General features: G+C 38.0%; 1 protein-coding gene and 2 non-coding genes across 3 annotated transcripts; 2 read left to right on the top strand and 1 right to left on the bottom strand.

The window, feature by feature from the left end:
* The first annotated feature begins 842 nt into the window (after positions 1-842).
* Positions 843-927, top strand: LOC133707626 (small nucleolar RNA SNORD25). The gene has a single exon (XR_009845236.1). It is a non-coding gene; the product is annotated as a small nucleolar RNA SNORD25 (small nucleolar RNA).
* Positions 928-6978: 6051 nt separating this feature from the next.
* Positions 6979-7105, bottom strand: LOC133707580 (small nucleolar RNA snoR74). The gene has a single exon (XR_009845195.1). It is a non-coding gene; the product is annotated as a small nucleolar RNA snoR74 (small nucleolar RNA).
* Positions 7106-7367: 262 nt separating this feature from the next.
* Positions 7368-11439, top strand: LOC133745021 (heat shock 70 kDa protein-like). The gene is made up of 2 exons (XM_062173024.1): positions 7368-7842; positions 11094-11439. The coding sequence occupies exons 1-2, from the start codon at positions 7802-7804 to the stop codon at positions 11437-11439; spliced, it is 387 nt and encodes a 128-aa protein (XP_062029008.1). The 5' UTR covers positions 7368-7801.
* The last annotated feature ends 5656 nt before the right edge of the window (positions 11440-17095 follow it).

Raw genomic sequence — 17095 nt, 5'->3', positions numbered from 1 at the left:
TAAACACAATGCGATGATATTATTTGGTATTATTTTAGGTCTTCATCATTTTTTGGGTCATTTAGGAGAAAATGAAAATAAATTAATGCTTTTGGGTTATGTTAAAGTTGACATAATTGAATTTTATGTTTAAAAAAATTTAGTTGTACGAGACTAGTTTCAATGGAGTACTCTCATGGGTGTTCACTATATGATTACTATATTTCTTAAACATAAAATTCGAATATTTCACCTTCAACATAACTCATAAGCATTAATTCATACCTATAAAATTATGAAGAAAATCAACCCACAAACTCATGTTTTTTTATTATTTTTTTATACATATATTCTAAATGTCAATTTTATCCTTACATTTAACAGAAAAATTAACAGAAGTACCAAAGTGTCAAACGGAGTCTAACTTCAAGTACCAAACTGTCCCCTTTAATACATCAGGTATCAAACTGTCGAAGTAGCAATACCTCAGGTACCATAGGAGGAATTTACCCTTTGTTTATTTAGGTAGACAGTTGATCTGGGTCGTCGATCTGGACCGTCTGGACGATCGATTAAGACGCTATATAAGAAACCCTAATTTCTTTTTATTTATCTAGGCTCGAGACCGTTGATCTGGACCGTCTGGACGGTCGTTAAGACGCTGTATAAGAAACCCTATTTTCTTTTTGTTTATTTAGGTAGACAGTCGATCTGGACGCTCAATGCGTCTGGACGCTATATAAATGGGAGAAACCCTATGGCCGCATCTCTCTATTTTTAGATCTGACTGAAATCATGGCTGGAGGAGAAAAGGTAATCCCTTCTTGTTTTCTCTTGATTTCTTGCATAGATTATGTGTTAGTATCAACAATGTTGAGTTCTACAAACCTGTAATGATTTGCGAAAATGATCCTACATCTCTTTGAACATTCAATGGACTGAGTTTGCACTTTTTTTCATTATATCTTTCTCTGCTATGTGTTGTTTATCTGTTGTCTTTTGGTAGTATTGTAGCAACAATGATGGGTTCTACAGACCAGTAATGATTTGGGAAAATGATCCTATATCTTTTTGAACATCTAAGGGACTGCGTTTGCACTAGTTTTCAGCACTAGTTTTCAATATATCTTTTCTGCTGTCTTACGTAGTATTGTAGCAACACTGATGAGTTTTAAGGACCTGTACTGATTTGCGAATATCTAGTGGGTGAATGTTCATTTTTTTACTTATTTCTTTGCAGGTTGGATCAACTCATGAGGGTTGGGTGCCTCCACAGGTATTTTTACTTCACTAGTTACCTAACATTTCCATTTGAGCATATTTGTGTCTCTTGTTCTACGGACCTGTACTGATTTGCGAATATGTAGTGGGTGAATGTTCATTTTTTTACTTATTTCTTTGCAGGTTGGATCAACTCAGGAGGATTGGGTGCCTCCACAGGTATTTTTACTTCACTAATTAGCGAGCATTTCCATTTGAGCATATTTGTGACTCTTGTTCTGTTAACAACCTTTCCTTCTGTGTGATGCTTTTAATTTTTGTAGCCGAGTCCTAATAGCTTATTTGCCTATTGTTGGAAGTATAGGATCAGCTGTCAACATTGGCTGCTGTCAATGTTGGCTGGCTGCTGCATTTACATATGCATTTACACATGTTGTATTTAGTTGATGTCAACATTGGTTGGCTGCAGCAATTAGTTCATGCATTCACACATGCATTAATTGTTTGTAAGATGCCTATATAAAGCTAGGATGTTGTATCATCTTCATATCTAAAAATAAGATCAAGAGGAAGACATTCTTCCTCTCATATTTCATCCTCTCATATTTCAATATGGTATTAGAGCAGAAATCCTCATAGGACCTGCATCTATATTGTTCCTACAAGACTCTTGTAGTCCTCTATCATCCTCATTAAGATGACAAAAGGAGAAGGTTCCCTCGTTGCAAAGATAGAAAGCCCAGAAGGGAATCCAAATCAGCGTCTGTGCTCAGTGCTTCTAAATGAGTTCAACTACCTTCCTTGGTCAAGAGCCATCACTCTAGCCCTTGGTGGAAGATCAAAGCTCAGCTTCATCAACAACAAAAGCAAGATCCCAGATGCCTCATCATCTGAATATGAAAGTTGGTTATCCAACGATCAACTTGTCATGTCATGGCTCCTTAATTCAATGGAGCCAAAACTTGCAGAAATCTTCAGTTATTCAGAGTCATCTCGACATCTTTGGGATGCTGTCAAAGACATGTATGGCAACCTAAACAATGCAGCAAGAGTGTTCCAACTCAAAAAGGATCTTGCAGGTATTCAACAAGGTAATCTCTCATTTGTTCAACATCTTGGCAACCTAAAGGCCCAGTGGAATGAACTTGATATGTATAGGCCTCACACCACTGATGCCACCATATTGTTGAAACGAGCTGAAGAAGATAAAATATTCCAATTGCTTGCAAGTCTGGGGTCTGAATATGAGGATCTCAAAAGCCATCTTTTGATGACCCCGGAGCTTCCTTCGTTCGCAACAGTATGCAACTCCATTCAACGTGAAGAAGTGCGCAAAAGGGTGATGAATGTGAACACCAATATTAGAGGGTCAGAAGCTAGAGCATTTGCTGCAAACAAAAGTGTCACAAGCGACAGAACATACAAGGGCAAGAGGCCAGATCTAAAGTGCACACATTGTGAAGGCATTGGACGAGCTGGTATAGGCCACATAAGAGAGAGATGTTGGATATTGCATCCAGAACTGAAACCTAAGTTCAATGAGGAGCAGAAGAATCAAAGAGGCACCACTCAAAGAAGCTCTTACATCTCTAATCTAAAGGGAAACCTCAGCAACACTTCTGAAGGTATGATGAACTTCACATCCAATCCAATAAGTCTTATAAATGAGTTTGCTACATATCTTGAAAAGAAGCAAGGCAGTTTAGAGAGAAATGAAAATGGAAGCACAACTGCTATGCTTGGAAAGTTTGCTGGTTTTTTGGCGAAATCAAACATGGCTTCTTCAGAGGATATACCAGGTATTATTTGTGCCATTTCTACTGCTTTAGATGTCAGTAAGAATCATGATTTTTGGATAGTGGATTCAGGTGCCTCAGATCACATGACAAACAATTCTTCCATATTACATGAGTTTGAAATCTTGTCAAAACCTTCACATGTCTCAATTGCAAATGGCAACAATGTTCCCATCTTAGGAAAAGGAAAATTAAAGCTTTTTTCTGATAGCATCGAGTCATTTGTATTATTTGTACCCTCATTCCCATTCCAACTCTTGTCTGTAGGAAGGTTAACAAACTTATTGGATTGCCTAGCTATTTTCTCTCCTCATAATGTTGTTTTTCAGGATCGAGTGTCCAAGAAGAAGATTGGTGAAGGGTTCTTTCTAAATGGCTTGTACTACATATCAAATTCATCAAGCTTTTCAAAGTGTTTTCTAACAGAGTCCAAATCTGCAATACAGCAACAATTGTGGCATAAACGCCTAGCCCATCCTTCCTTTAATGTTTTGTCAATGTTATTCCCTAATTTTTGTAAAGTCTCCCATAAGTGTGAGACATGTCATATGTCAAAATTTACTAGATTGCCTTTTCAAATCTCTCAATCCAGAGCAACTCAGCCTTTTGAAATTATACATTCTGATGTTTGGGGACCAGCATCCCTAGAATCATTTGATGGCTATAGGTTTTATGTCACCTTTATTGATGATTTTACTCGAACCACTTTTGTGCATCTTTTGAAATTCAAGAGTGAAGTCTTCAAGTGTTTCCAAGATTTTCATAACCTTGTCACAAATCATTTTTCATCAAAAATTTGCATTTTAAGGTCAGACAATGGCACTGAATACACATCCAAAATCATGACTGATTATCTTAGTGCTCAAGGGATTATTCATCAAACCAGCTGTGTGGGAACACCACAACAAAATGGTATTGCAGAACGCAAAAATAGAGATTTACTTGAGAAGGCTAGGGCCTTAATGCTTCAAACAAATGTTCCAAAAAAATTCTGGTCTCAAGGAATTCAAACTGCAGCTTACATCATCAACAGATTGCCTAGCAGTGTGTTAAATTTCAAATCTCCTTTTGAAGTTCTAAAAGGTCGAAAAGTTGACATAACACACCTTCGAGTATTTGGCTGTACGTGTTTTGTACATGTTCAGTCAAATCATCGAGATAAGTTTGATCCTAGAGCTGTCAAATGTGTGTTCCTCGGGTACTCATCTACCCAAAAGGGATACAAGTGTTACAATTCACAGACCAGAAAATTGTTTGTTTCAAGGGATGTTCGTTTTGATGAGTCTGCCTCTTTCTTTCAGTTATCTGACAATGAACCTCAGAGGGAGCATATTTGTGACTTGTTTCCCACTCCAATTCCTGTTGAAGCTGCAATAGGCACTCCTAGTTCACCACAACTAGTTCAACAATTTGCAAACACTGAAGAGGTGCCGACAGAGTCCAATACTCAAGATGATCAACAAGAAGTTGTACCAAACACATCTCAACCTCGAAGAAACCCACCAAGGATAAGACATCCACCACCAAGACTTCAGGACTATGAGACTTACACACCACGTTATCCTCTTGCACAAGTTGCTCATTCCATCAATACCTCCTCTTCTCATAGTGCTTTCCTCATCAAGATTTCCAAAGAAACTGAACCAAGGAATTTTGAAGAAGCAAATCAGTCACCCATTTGGAAGAAAGCTATGCATGATGAACTCAAAGCCCTTGATGACAACAGAACTTGGAGTATAGTCAAACTTCCCAAAGGCCAGAAAATTGTAGGGGCAAAATGGATTTACAAAATCAAGGTCAACTCCGATGGTTCAATTGAGCGGCACAAGGCAAGGTTAGTTGCTCGTGGCTTCACTCAAACCTTTGGTGTTGATTATAAAGAGACTTTTGCTCCAGTTGCTAAAATGAACTCAGTTCGAGTTTTGTTATCTGTTGCTATAAATTGTGGCTGGTCTCTATACCAAATGGACGTCAAGAATGCATTCTTGCACGGAGATCTAGAAGAAGATGTGTATATGAGATTACCTCCTGGTCACCCACGTGAAAGCGAAGCTGGAATGGTGTGCAAACTTCACAAGGCCCTATATGGTTTGAAACAATCCCCACGTGCTTGGTATTCCAAACTGAGTTCGGTCCTTCTTGCCTCAAGCTTTAAGCGAAGTCATGCAGACTCCTCCTTATTTGTTCGACGTGGCAAGGCTGGCACGTTGGTTGTTCTAGTATATGTGGATGACTTAATCATCACTGGAGATAATGTGGATGAGATTAAGTCTCTCAAGTTAGCCTTGCACAACACCTTTGCCATCAAAGATCTTGGACCATTGAAGTACTTTCTGGGAATTGAAATGGATCACTCCTCGAATGGTATGTTCTTAAATCAACGTAAATATGTTGTTGATCTTCTTGATGAGGCAGGAATGAAGGAGAGTAAGCCTGCACGCACTCCTCTTAGTAGCAGACTTAAAATAGATGTTGAAGGAGAGCCTCTCTCGGATATTTGTGTTTATCAACGTCTTGTGGGTAAGCTCATCTATCTCACCATTACAAGACCAGATATCACTTACGCTGTGAGTTTGGTTAGTCAATTCATGCACTCTCCTACAACTCATCATCTACAAATTGTCAAAAGGATTCTTCGCTACTTAAAGGGCACAGTTGATCGAGGAATTATTATGAAGAACAATGGTCACTTCAACCTTGTGGGCTACTCAGACTCTGACTGGGCAGGCAATTCCATTGATCGAAAGTCTACAATTGGGTATTGTACCTTCATTGGAGGCAATCTAGTTACCTGGAAAAGTAAGAAACAAACGGTGGTTGCTCGTCCTAGTGCCGAAGCTGAGTATCGTGCAATGGCATCCATAGCTTGTGAACTCATATGGTTAAAGACATTGTTGGGTGACTTAGGCATTATATGCCCTGCACCCATAACTCTACATTGTGACAACCAGGCTGCCATGCATATTGCAGCCAATCCTGTCTTCCATGAACGCACCAAACATATTGAAGTAGACTGTCACTTTGTTCGAGATCAGGTTCAGTCTAAGCTTATTGAAACAGTATACACACGATCATGCGATCAACTAGCAGATATTTTTACGAAGATTCTCGCTTCCGCTCAGTTTGACCGTCTGCTTTCCAAGCTTGGCTCAAGGGACTTCCCTGATCCAGCTTGAGGGGGAGTGTTGGAAGTATAGGATCAGCTGTCAACATTGGCTGCTGTCAATGTTGGCTGGCTGCTGCATTTACATATGCATTTACACATGTTGTATTTAGTTGATGTCAACATTGGTTGGCTGCAGCAATTAGTTCATGCATTCACACATGCATTAATTGTTTGTAAGATGCCTATATAAAGCTAGGATGTTGTATCATCTTCATATCTAAAAATAAGATCAAGAGGAAGACATTTTTCCTCTCATATTTCATCCTCTCATATTTCAATACCTATATTTGTTGTTTCCTGAATATTTTAATTTAGACTAAATGGTGAGAGATTGGTTGTTTGATCATAGTTGATGTTTCATTCTTGTTCTTAATAGTTCCTTGTGCTCACTGATGATGTGCTTTTCAGTTTGATGAGCACAACAGGATAATACTCCTCTAATTTTTGTAGCTGAGTCCTATTTGCTTATTTCCCTATATTTGTTAATTTGAGTTCAGGTGCAGTGTCTTTGTCGGGCTCCCCCAACGTGAGTTCAGGTTCAGTGTCTTTATCGGGCTCCCCCAACGTGAGTTCAGGTTCAGTGTCTTTGTCGGGCTCCCCCAACGTGAGTTCAGGTGCAATCTCCTTGCTCGGCACCTCAAACTGAAGAACACATCGTCAGTGAGCACAATGATCAAAACAAGAACAAGAACCAGAACCAGGCAATTAATCAATGGAACATCAAACTATGATCAAAACAACCAATCTACTTTGGGGGAGCCCGACAAAGACACTGCACCTGAACTCACGGTGGGGGAGCCTATGAGGTAAATGTCAGAATGTTGCATCATTTACTGAAACCTTGAGCCACCATTCACAAAGAACGGGTTCACCTAATAATGTTGCAATTATTTCCCTGACATATATAGTTTTTTATTTATTTTAATACTGCCCTATTGTTTTTAGTACCTGTGAATGTGTAATTGAGTTGCATTCACAATTATTGAGTGTGTTGTGTCAATGGCAGAACTTCTTTAGGGTCAGAATGCGCCCCCCCCCCCCCCCCCCCCCCAAAAATTTTTTTTTAAAAAAAACGTTGCAATGATATTGGTTGATTTGTATATTTCTCATAAATGTATTTACACAATAAATGTCCCCAAAATTGAAGATTAGCACTAAATATCTATTTAGAAAGGAAAATTATAATAAATTGCTTAATTAATTGCCTTGATATATCTTATAAAATGGGGTAGAAATTTAAATGAGGAGCATAGTAAAAGGAAGATATTAATATATACCTTAATATATGGCTTTGAAAATGAGAAAAAGAAGTGACAGTTTTTGGAACAACTTTCATCTCCTTTTTTGTATCTTTGATTCTATAGTAAAATTTTATCGTACAAAAATATTACATTTTTTTTAAGCCCCCTCAAAGACAAGTTTCAAGTTCCGCCGCTGTTGTGTGTGGCTGGTTTAGTATCTGAGTGTGTAAACCTGATCTATAAACCAGTGTCCTGTTGCCTTATATGTGAATTGCTCTCTCGTAAACAGGGATGGAGCTCCTGTGCTGAAGTTAGGACTACTCGCTCTTAGGAGGAGCAAGCGCAATGCTTGCAAGAAGGCAGGTCGAAGGCAGTTTCTCCCACCCCCTGCTGTGGAGATGGGCCCAGTCCATGTGCTCAAGTTGGGGGAGCCTATGAGGTATATATAGGGTTTAGTTGTAATACCCCGAAAAATCCAAATTAAATTCCGTGGATTTTTAGAAATGATTTCACGATAGTGGGAGCGAGTACGAGGCTCGGAGAAGTTGTGGAATTAGTTCGAACGATTAATTTTCGAAAACGAACGTTATTTAGGGGCTCGCGAAAGTTGACTTTTTATACGTTCAAAATTTGGGAAAACTTCCTTCGTGAAAGTTGTAGAGCTTGTCGATACGATCGCGTGTATATGTGGAAAGCAATATTCGGAGTTCGTATGAATAAGTTATGAATATTTGAAAATTGAGATTTTTCTATAAATAGTCAAAAAAATCCAAATTCTGTCATTAAGGACAGAAAAATTGGTTTTTTGCGGAACAGCCCCCCGGTTCTCTCTCTCTCTCGCTCGAAAACCCTTTCCAGGCCGGCCGACCCGCTGACCCGACCCGGCCCCATCTCTCTCCTCCGGCGTTCTCCGGCCACGACCCGGCCCTCACTGTGATCGCCGCAAGCCGCCCAGCTGCCTGGTGCCCTCCGCTTGCCCCGCCGTCGTCGCCAAAGCTGGATCGAAGGAGCCCAGCCGTGCGAAAACGACCCGACCGGAGAACCCGTTTTCCGGCGTCTCCTCGGCCGATCCTTCCTATTTTCGTGATCTCCTCCTCCCCCTGATCATCCTCATATCCTCCTTGCACGACGATTTTGAGTGTAGAGTGAAGGATCACGAATTGAAGATTCGACGTCCCTGATTCAATCTGGAATCTGATCAGACGCACCAGATTAATCCAAACTTCAAAGCTTGATCTAGGACGATCTAGGCCAAACCAGACTTAGCTCCAGGTATGGAAGTCGATCACCCTTTCATTTTGAACAAGTTTGTAGTTGGTCTCTTTGCCATCGGAGGTGGTTGACCCGGAGTTGACCGCCGCGTTGACCGCCCACTGACCACCGCTTGTGGCGGCGTGTCAGACCATATTTCGAGTTTTCATTATCTAGGCGATGATCTATGCATCCATACGAGCGTTTTGATATATTACAAGGTCATTTTAGAAAACGTTGATAAATAGTGGATTTACGTTTTGACGTTACTATTTAACGTTTTTACGTTTTATCTTCGGTTTACGATCCGCTATGATCCGACCGTCAGATTTACTTCAAAATTGAATATGTTGATCGTATGACTGTCCCGATGACTTTGTGTGGTCACGGGCGAAGATCCGACCGTTGGATCTTCGTGTAATTGTGAAATAGTGATTCGGAAGGCGATTCGTGAGAATCTGACCGTCGGATTTTCGTATAATTTTGAGGAGATGTTTGTTAGAGTGATTCAAGAAGATCTGACCGTTGGATCTTCGTGATAATTTTGGAGGATGATCCTAAGGGCGATCCGTGAGGATCCGACCGTTGGATCATCATATAAATTCGATCTGACCGTTGGATCATCATTAAATTAGAATCTGACCGTTGGATTTCCGTATATGTGTGGTTTATGAATGATTGCTAAGTTAAGATCGTATCTGACTAGGTGATTGACGGTTTGAGTTGGTGGACGATTGTGGATCGTATTTTGAGTTGTTAAGAAGACGCAGCGGGATTAGAGGTGAGTAAACCTCACGTGGTTCATATTACGAACCGAGCACTTTTAATTACTTTATTTTAGTTGTAATTGTGTGAAAATATTTATGGAATAAATATTTGTTTTAAATCATACGGACTTGATCAACGACGGTCCATAGGTAAGTAAAATGATTTTAATTATACAAAATGAATTTCACGATTTTCTTGTGTGAACTATAGTTGGTATTAGTGGTCATTCCTGAGTGGGTGATTACGTATATATATATTTACGTGATTATATGTGGAATGGTGTGACATTGAAGAGTGTGGAATTTGGGATGATTAAATTACTATGAATTGAAATTTGACTTACCATATTTATATGTGATGATCATGATTGATGAGTTCTTGTTAATACTCATGATTTACATTGGAGGATGTATAGAGTTGGAGAATGTAGGATTCTGAGGACGAGGTGTCCGAAGTTTGACGGTTATGGATAACCGGAGTGTTTGTGTGCTGAGGACGGGGATGTCCAAAGTGCGACGGTTTATTATTAACCGAAGTTGTGTACTGAGGACGGGGATGTCCAAAGTGCGACGGTTTATTATTAACCGAAGTTGTGTGCTGAGGACGGGGATGTCCAAAGTGCGACGGTTTATTATTAACCGAAGTATATTGTGCTGAGAATGGGGATGTCCAAAGTGCGACGGTTTATTATTAACCGAAGTATGTCGTATTACTTGCACCTAGGCCAAGGTGACTGGTAGCGATGTAGTTAGAGCTCTAACGTATTGTTGGGATGGACCAAAGTGGTGATATATGGGGTTGGGTGATTGTAGGACCAGAGTGGTGACATTGTGGTTAGAGGATTTTGGAAATGTATTCTTTGTGGATTTCCGTGAGTTGGTTGATGTTCCTTGCAGATGTTGAGATTTTTGGTTGTTACTTGAATTAAAAGTATTGTGTTATAATAAATCAACCGTTCATTCTTGTTTACTCATACGAGTTGTCAAAAGCTTACCGGGTTTGGTGTTGTTGCAATCCCGGTACACTATTCAAATTGTGTAGCGGGTAATCCTGCAGGTCCGGAGAATCAGGGCGGTGATCGTGCAGTTTAGAGTATTTATTATAGTTTTACAGCAATTGTAATAGTGAGGCGAGTTAAGCTCATTTGAGCCTTACAATTTGATTTGGTAAGAGTGTGCTGTAATAAATAACTTGAGGATTTGGGTTATTGTAATTTTGAGAGGTGTGAAGTGTGGTTGTTTGTGAGAAAAAAATTCAGGATGTTATTTGTAATTGTTATTATTCATGTTTCGGACTTTGAGTTGATTATTCAAAATTCGGGACGTGACATTAGTATCCGAGTGTATCATTTACATCATTTACTAGTATCCGAATGTCAAAATGTTGCATCATTTACTGAAACCTTGAGCCACCATTCACAAAGAACAAACAGATTTCACCTGAAAATGTTGCAATTATTTCCTGGATATATATAGTTTTCTTCTTTTGAATGTTGAAAAACTCGTTTTATTTTTTAATAGCGTCCTATTGTTTTTAGTACCTTTGAATGTGTAATTGAGTTGCATTCACAGTTATCGAGTGTGTTGTGTGGCTGGTTTAGTATCCAAGTGTATAAACCTGATATAACCAGTGTCCTGTTGGCTTATATGTGAATTGTTCTCTTGTAAACAGGGATGGAGCTCCTGAGCTGAAATTAGGCAAGCTTATAAGAGACCCAGCAGAAGATGACTCTCTCTTATTCCAGCCTTCCAGGCAAGCTTTGTCGAATCTGGCGCACAAAATGAGGGACACAATCAATGGCGAATATCTTTCTTTGAAGCTTGATATCAAGAGGAAGATTGAGGATTTCATTGCTAGTGTGTTTGAATACCTTTCTGGCGATCAAGTTACAGAGGAGGAATGTGATGTAAAGCTGAAGGAGTTCAATAGCATTATCTCCCTGATATTAGACAGCATGGATGAGGATGTTACTTTTGGTGGCAGTGGTGCTGGTCCCAAGATCGGAGAAGTTGATTAAATCTGTTTTGAGATTAGTGGTTATTACTTTTATATAATCGTACTCGGAGATTTTAAGTTTTGTACTTTAGGATTGATAAAATTGACCAAGCAAAACTACAAGCATAGGAAAAAACAAAATGACCAAGCAAAACTAAGATTGATAAAATTGTCATAATCCCAACATCAAAATATATCATTCAAGCAACAAAATACCTAAATCCAGAGCTTTTAGAAGCATGAAATTAAACATAACATAATGATGTTGGGATTATGACAATTTTATCAATCTTAGTTTTGCTTGGTCATTTTGTTTCTTCCTATGCTTGTAGTGTTGTTGTGATTGATTTTATACAATGTGATATCTTATAAAAAACACATAATATAGATATTAATGGACAAATTATTTCTACATGAGAATAAGATTGTCAATCGACTATTTCTATATGAGGTACTATGGAATATGGATAGTAGTATAATGTAGTATCTCCAGCTGACAACAATGATTAGAAAAACTGACTAACAATGTCAAAATTTGACTTTGCTTCTTTAGCATGCCAGCAAGAGAGAAATTAACTAACCAAAGAAATGCCAACATAATATTTTCCTTACTTTACCAACGTATTATCGTACAAAATTACGGGAATTTCCTGAAATGATATAATATACAAGTCTGATTACACAACATCTTGATTTGAGCATCAACTTTTAGAATATATACATACACAAGACAAACTCAATTATATATCATATCGGACAACTTCAATTATCATATCTAGTAACGTTTCTTGGAATTCAAGAAGAAAAACAACCCGCAGCATTACAGGGCCTTATACGCTAGTTGTAAATTTGTAATCTAATTTTAGTTTCAAATCTTGACTTGAGTTTATAATTGGAGCACATGACCTGGTGAAAATAGAAAGGGTTAAATACTAGTTACTATCCTGTGGTTTAGGTCCAAAATCAATTTAGTCCCTGGACTTCTAATTTCATCAAAAACACCCCTGCACTTTCAATTTTGATCTAATAGGTCCAATTCGTTAATATTCTGTTATGAGTTCAAGTTATAGTTGGATTATTTGTTAAAAAAACTATTTATTTTATAGTAGGACTCACTCCTAAATTGACTATGCAGGCCACCTCGACACCACATCATAAAACATAGGCCATATATGAGTCACGTTAACAAGTTAAATAACTTCAATTATTGAAAAACTAACAAATTGGACCTATTATATCAAAATTGAAAGTGCATGGGTGTTTTTGATGAAATTAGAAGTTCAGGGACTGAATTAATTTTGGACCCAAACTACAGGGTAGTAATCAGTATTTAGCCCAAATAGAAAAATACAAAACGTATTACTATGTAAGTGCAGTTTTAATTGTGCTGAAGAGCTGTTCTTTTTCTTATCATCATGTTGCATACCTGCGTAGGAGAGAAGAGAGACCACCATTATACACCTCTGGATAACAAAAAGTGAATAACACCTTCAACCTTACGAGCCTTTCTTTTTTCATTGACAACTTTTGAATCAGAAATATTAAGCTTAAACCAAATACAGGGAGAAAAAACAAAATTTCTTTCAACCCAGGAGATCGAGAACCTCTCAGCTAGCTGGAAAAGTGGCCAGTTAAATATGTGATCGAAAAGTGGCCAAAAACTGGAAAGATCATTGGTTTAAGAGAGTTAGATACCTTAAAGATCATCAATTTGGCTCAAATTTGAATAAACTACAGTTTGTTGATTGAGTTTGCATTTTGTTTTTGTTGTAAAATTTTAATTAAAACTCGCAAGCGCACGAATCGTCGTTAGTATAGTGTGCAAGTACGAGGTCGTTCCAACTAAGGATTGATAATCAATTTAAATCCTAACCTAATTAATCCAAACACAAAAACACATAAGCAATCAAACTAAAGAAGATATGGTTTTGGATTTTTGAATAAAGAAATAATATGAAAATTAAAGAAAGAAACAAACAAACAAATAATGATAAAACCTAGGGTTTCAGAATCAATCGCTAACAATCCTATTTATGTTTCAATGCAATTAACAGATTCTTTTGTTTCTCTAGATGATAATTCCCGTATCTAAGTCCTTCTCAGGTACTCTAGACCATAGTTTTCCTTAAATGTATGATGCTCTCCCTTTCGGGTAAAGATCTTATATCCTAACTATGCAGTTTATCCTTCTCAGGTATAAATTTAACATGCAAGACTCATTACGCTTTAGAAAACAAGGGAATCAAGCAAACCATTAGTCTTTCTCAAGTAATAATGTAATTTACCACACTTAATCACAAGAAGCTAATCAAATTATATTGCATCTCTGCTTCAAATTTGTCTTCCAATTACTATATGCAAAGCCCTAAGGTGATCAATCAAAGAACTTAAACATAAAGCATCAATTCAAATAGTGATTAAGCATTCATCATAAAGAAACTATAAATCCATCAATAAAATATCAAAGTACATAAACAATCATGATAGGGCATCATCCTAACCCTAGAAAAGGTTTAACAAAATATACCTACGTAAAACATAGGAAAAACATAAAAAGAATGGAAGGGGAAAAGAAGGGAAAGATGGATGAGTCGTCTCCGCTCCTTAGGCGTCTACATTGTGCTCCGAGACTCTCTTCTCATGTAAATTCGTGCTCCCTTATATAGGGAAGATTTCTGCTCATCTTTGGCTTCATGTTTCCTTGTAAGACTTGGATTTGGATTTCTATCTTCATTTGGAATGGGAAAACCTTGAAATATCTATTGTAGAAGTAGGAATAAGTTCATCATTTAATCCTCATCTGAATTAACTTCCTTGAAACATTAGGATTGACGGTCTTGTGCCACGGAACTTGAGTTCTCCATGAATGGTTGTAAATTCCCGAGCAGATTTCCTGTCCGATCTATCTTCACTCAAATAATCATAACTTTCTCCAGAAGTATCGAAATCGAGATCCGTAAAATTCTACAGAAAGTAGACATCCGTAGCTTTCCAATGATATAAGGTTCATTGTCTGATTAGATCTGAGTAACTCCCAGTAATTCGGCGAAGTTGGGTGTTTTGCGCAGACAGATTCTGGGACCTGGGCGTCTTTCAATCCTAGTTAGCTCATTTTAACTTCTTTTCTTCTCTTTATGGAACAAACCTACAAAAACACTATAACAACATAAATGACTCGAAATAAGGAGGACTAAGCATAAATACTAAGATTAAGAGGCAAAGAAATATAGGAAAATATGAGCACATCAGTTTTTCTTTTGCATTTCATTCCACCCAGGTGTGTAATGAACAAAAATTCTAGTACAGTGTATGCTGATGCAGGCAATAATTCACAGTACCAAATGCATCTTTTAATCAAGTATTCTAAGTGATTGACTACCACTGTGCAATAACACAATACATTTCAAATGATTTCAGATCATATATTTTAAATTTACAATTTCTCGAGGTTAATTCATATAGTTTATAAGATTTTTTCAATTTCCTCCACTATCTCGCTAAACATGATTAGTAAGTAGTAACATTAATAAACCAGGTTTATGGGTATTAAAACCTTAACCATGATGTACATGATTTGGTTCCACAATAGGCAAAATACGGCTTCTTGGATGGTTTGATGGGATCCGAAAAAGGAACAGTCAAAGTAAGAGAAGAAGGAAGATGAGAAGGATGAGAAGACTAAGAAGAAGGAGGATGAGAAGGCTGCATCTAAGAAGAAGAAGGAGGAGGAGGATTCAAGGCTTACAACATTTTAATTTCTTCTAATATCTCAGAATGTAAAATAATACATTTTGCTAAGAACTTTTTCTTTGGTCGTCATCCTGCACATACCTCGCTTTAAAGCTAGCACAAGTCATAAATCTCTCATTGTTATCCATGTTATGTGACAATTTCAATGATATGTGTGCAATTAATTTAAATAAAGTTTTGATGAGTATCAAAATTTTTTGACCGAGAGTAATTTTGATGACCCCAAAATCTTTTTGGACCAACTCTAAGTTTTATTTTGGGGCTCATTGGTCACAATTACTCTATATATGTTAAAAGTTTATTTTAATTAATTACACACATATTTTTGATATTGTTTGGCTCCAAAACCAGTCTGGTACAAACTGTCTCTTTTGAGTGAGCGAGGGGGGTAGAAGAAGGGAGGTTGCAAGTCCCCGAGAAAAAGAAGAGAAAAACTCAAAAACAGAAACTTTTAGTAAAACATACCTCTTAGAATTGCAGAACGTATTTGGGCCTTGTCGTAGGATTGGAGACGAGCTTCAGTCCTAGTGCAAGCAAGTAGACTTGTAGGATTGCAACTTGGTCACGGAGTCGCGAGGGTCGCGGAATCGCAGGATCGCCAAGTCACGAGGTTGTGGGGTCGCGAAGTCGCGAGGTCGAGGGGTCGCGAGGTCGCAGGGGTCTCACGGTCGCGGGGTCGCAGAGTCGCGGTGTCGCAGGTCGCTGAGTTGCGGGCTAGGGCAGGATTTGTCGATAGATGTCGACAGGAGCTCTGCAGATGCGTGTGGTGGCTCGGCAGATGCGCGCAGGGCAGGCACAAGGGTGCGGCGGTGGATGCTGGAATTTGAGGACTACGAAATTAGGGTTTCAGGGTTAGGGTTTCGTGCTGATAACGTGTTTTAGGGAATCAGAAATTGAGAGGAAATTACTGTGTATTCTCATTGATAATAGGGCCTCTTTATATAGAGGATTACAATGCATAGAGTCTGAATCATACAATGAAAGATAATCTCTAGATTCTTCTAATTAAACCCTATTACCACTAGGTCAAGTAATCTAGAGTTTGGGCCAAACACAAATTAGGGATTTACTTGAACAATTTCAAATTTCTTATAGAAGTTTCTTCTTATTTCTTTATTAGTTTTCAAAACAACATCTTTTTCAAAATGAAAATTTTGATCTGTCTTAAACTTTCTTAATTTATTACACATTTCATACCTCTAAATAGATACAACTATAAATGGAGATTGGAAGTAATGAAATTTTAATTGATGGAGTTATTGTTTGGACCCAAAATGAGCACTTTGGCCTGACAAGGTGTGTCTCGGAGAAATTGAGCCAATGTCAGTGGCTCAAGCTATATATTGTCGACAAGTTCGAAATATATTATTTAGAGGCTAAATAAAGCTTACTATGGAAGATTATGCGAGCTGCAAAAAAAGAAAATGATGGAAGCATGGAAATGAAAAGTCAACTTTAGCACATTTTCCTACTTTGACTAGGAGAAACCGAGCTAAACAAGGAAGGAGGGGCGGAAGACTAACCAAACGAAATCCAAATGATCTAAAACTTTGTAGATTAATTCTAGACATCCCAAGGATCATTTCTTATGAAGCCTTCAAACAATCAGTCCAATTTTCTGCAGAAGCAAAACTGAAAAACTGGACCTGTAAGGAGTCCAGCAGCGTTTCCGGCCCAAAGACATGGAGTTAAGCTATGAAATTGCACCAGAATGATCTACACTCATGATGGATCATTTGATATGAAGAAGTCGAAGGCCTAATCTGGATTCTTGGTAGAAATATAATTGAATGAATAAAGGAGCAGAAAATGACTCAAAACCTACCACAATTCCATTAAACCTAACAAATTCCATTAAGTGTTTAAGTACTCAAACCTAACATTCCATTAGTATTTAAGTGCTCAAACCTAAACCATCATGATTTGTT

The sequence above is a fragment of the Rosa rugosa genome, chromosome 4 (assembly GCF_958449725.1).
Source record: "Rosa rugosa chromosome 4, drRosRugo1.1, whole genome shotgun sequence".
Lineage (NCBI taxonomy): Eukaryota > Viridiplantae > Streptophyta > Magnoliopsida > Rosales > Rosaceae > Rosa > Rosa rugosa.
The sequence above is the reverse complement of the archived record's forward strand: the minus strand, read 5'-3'. Positions and strand labels throughout refer to the sequence as shown.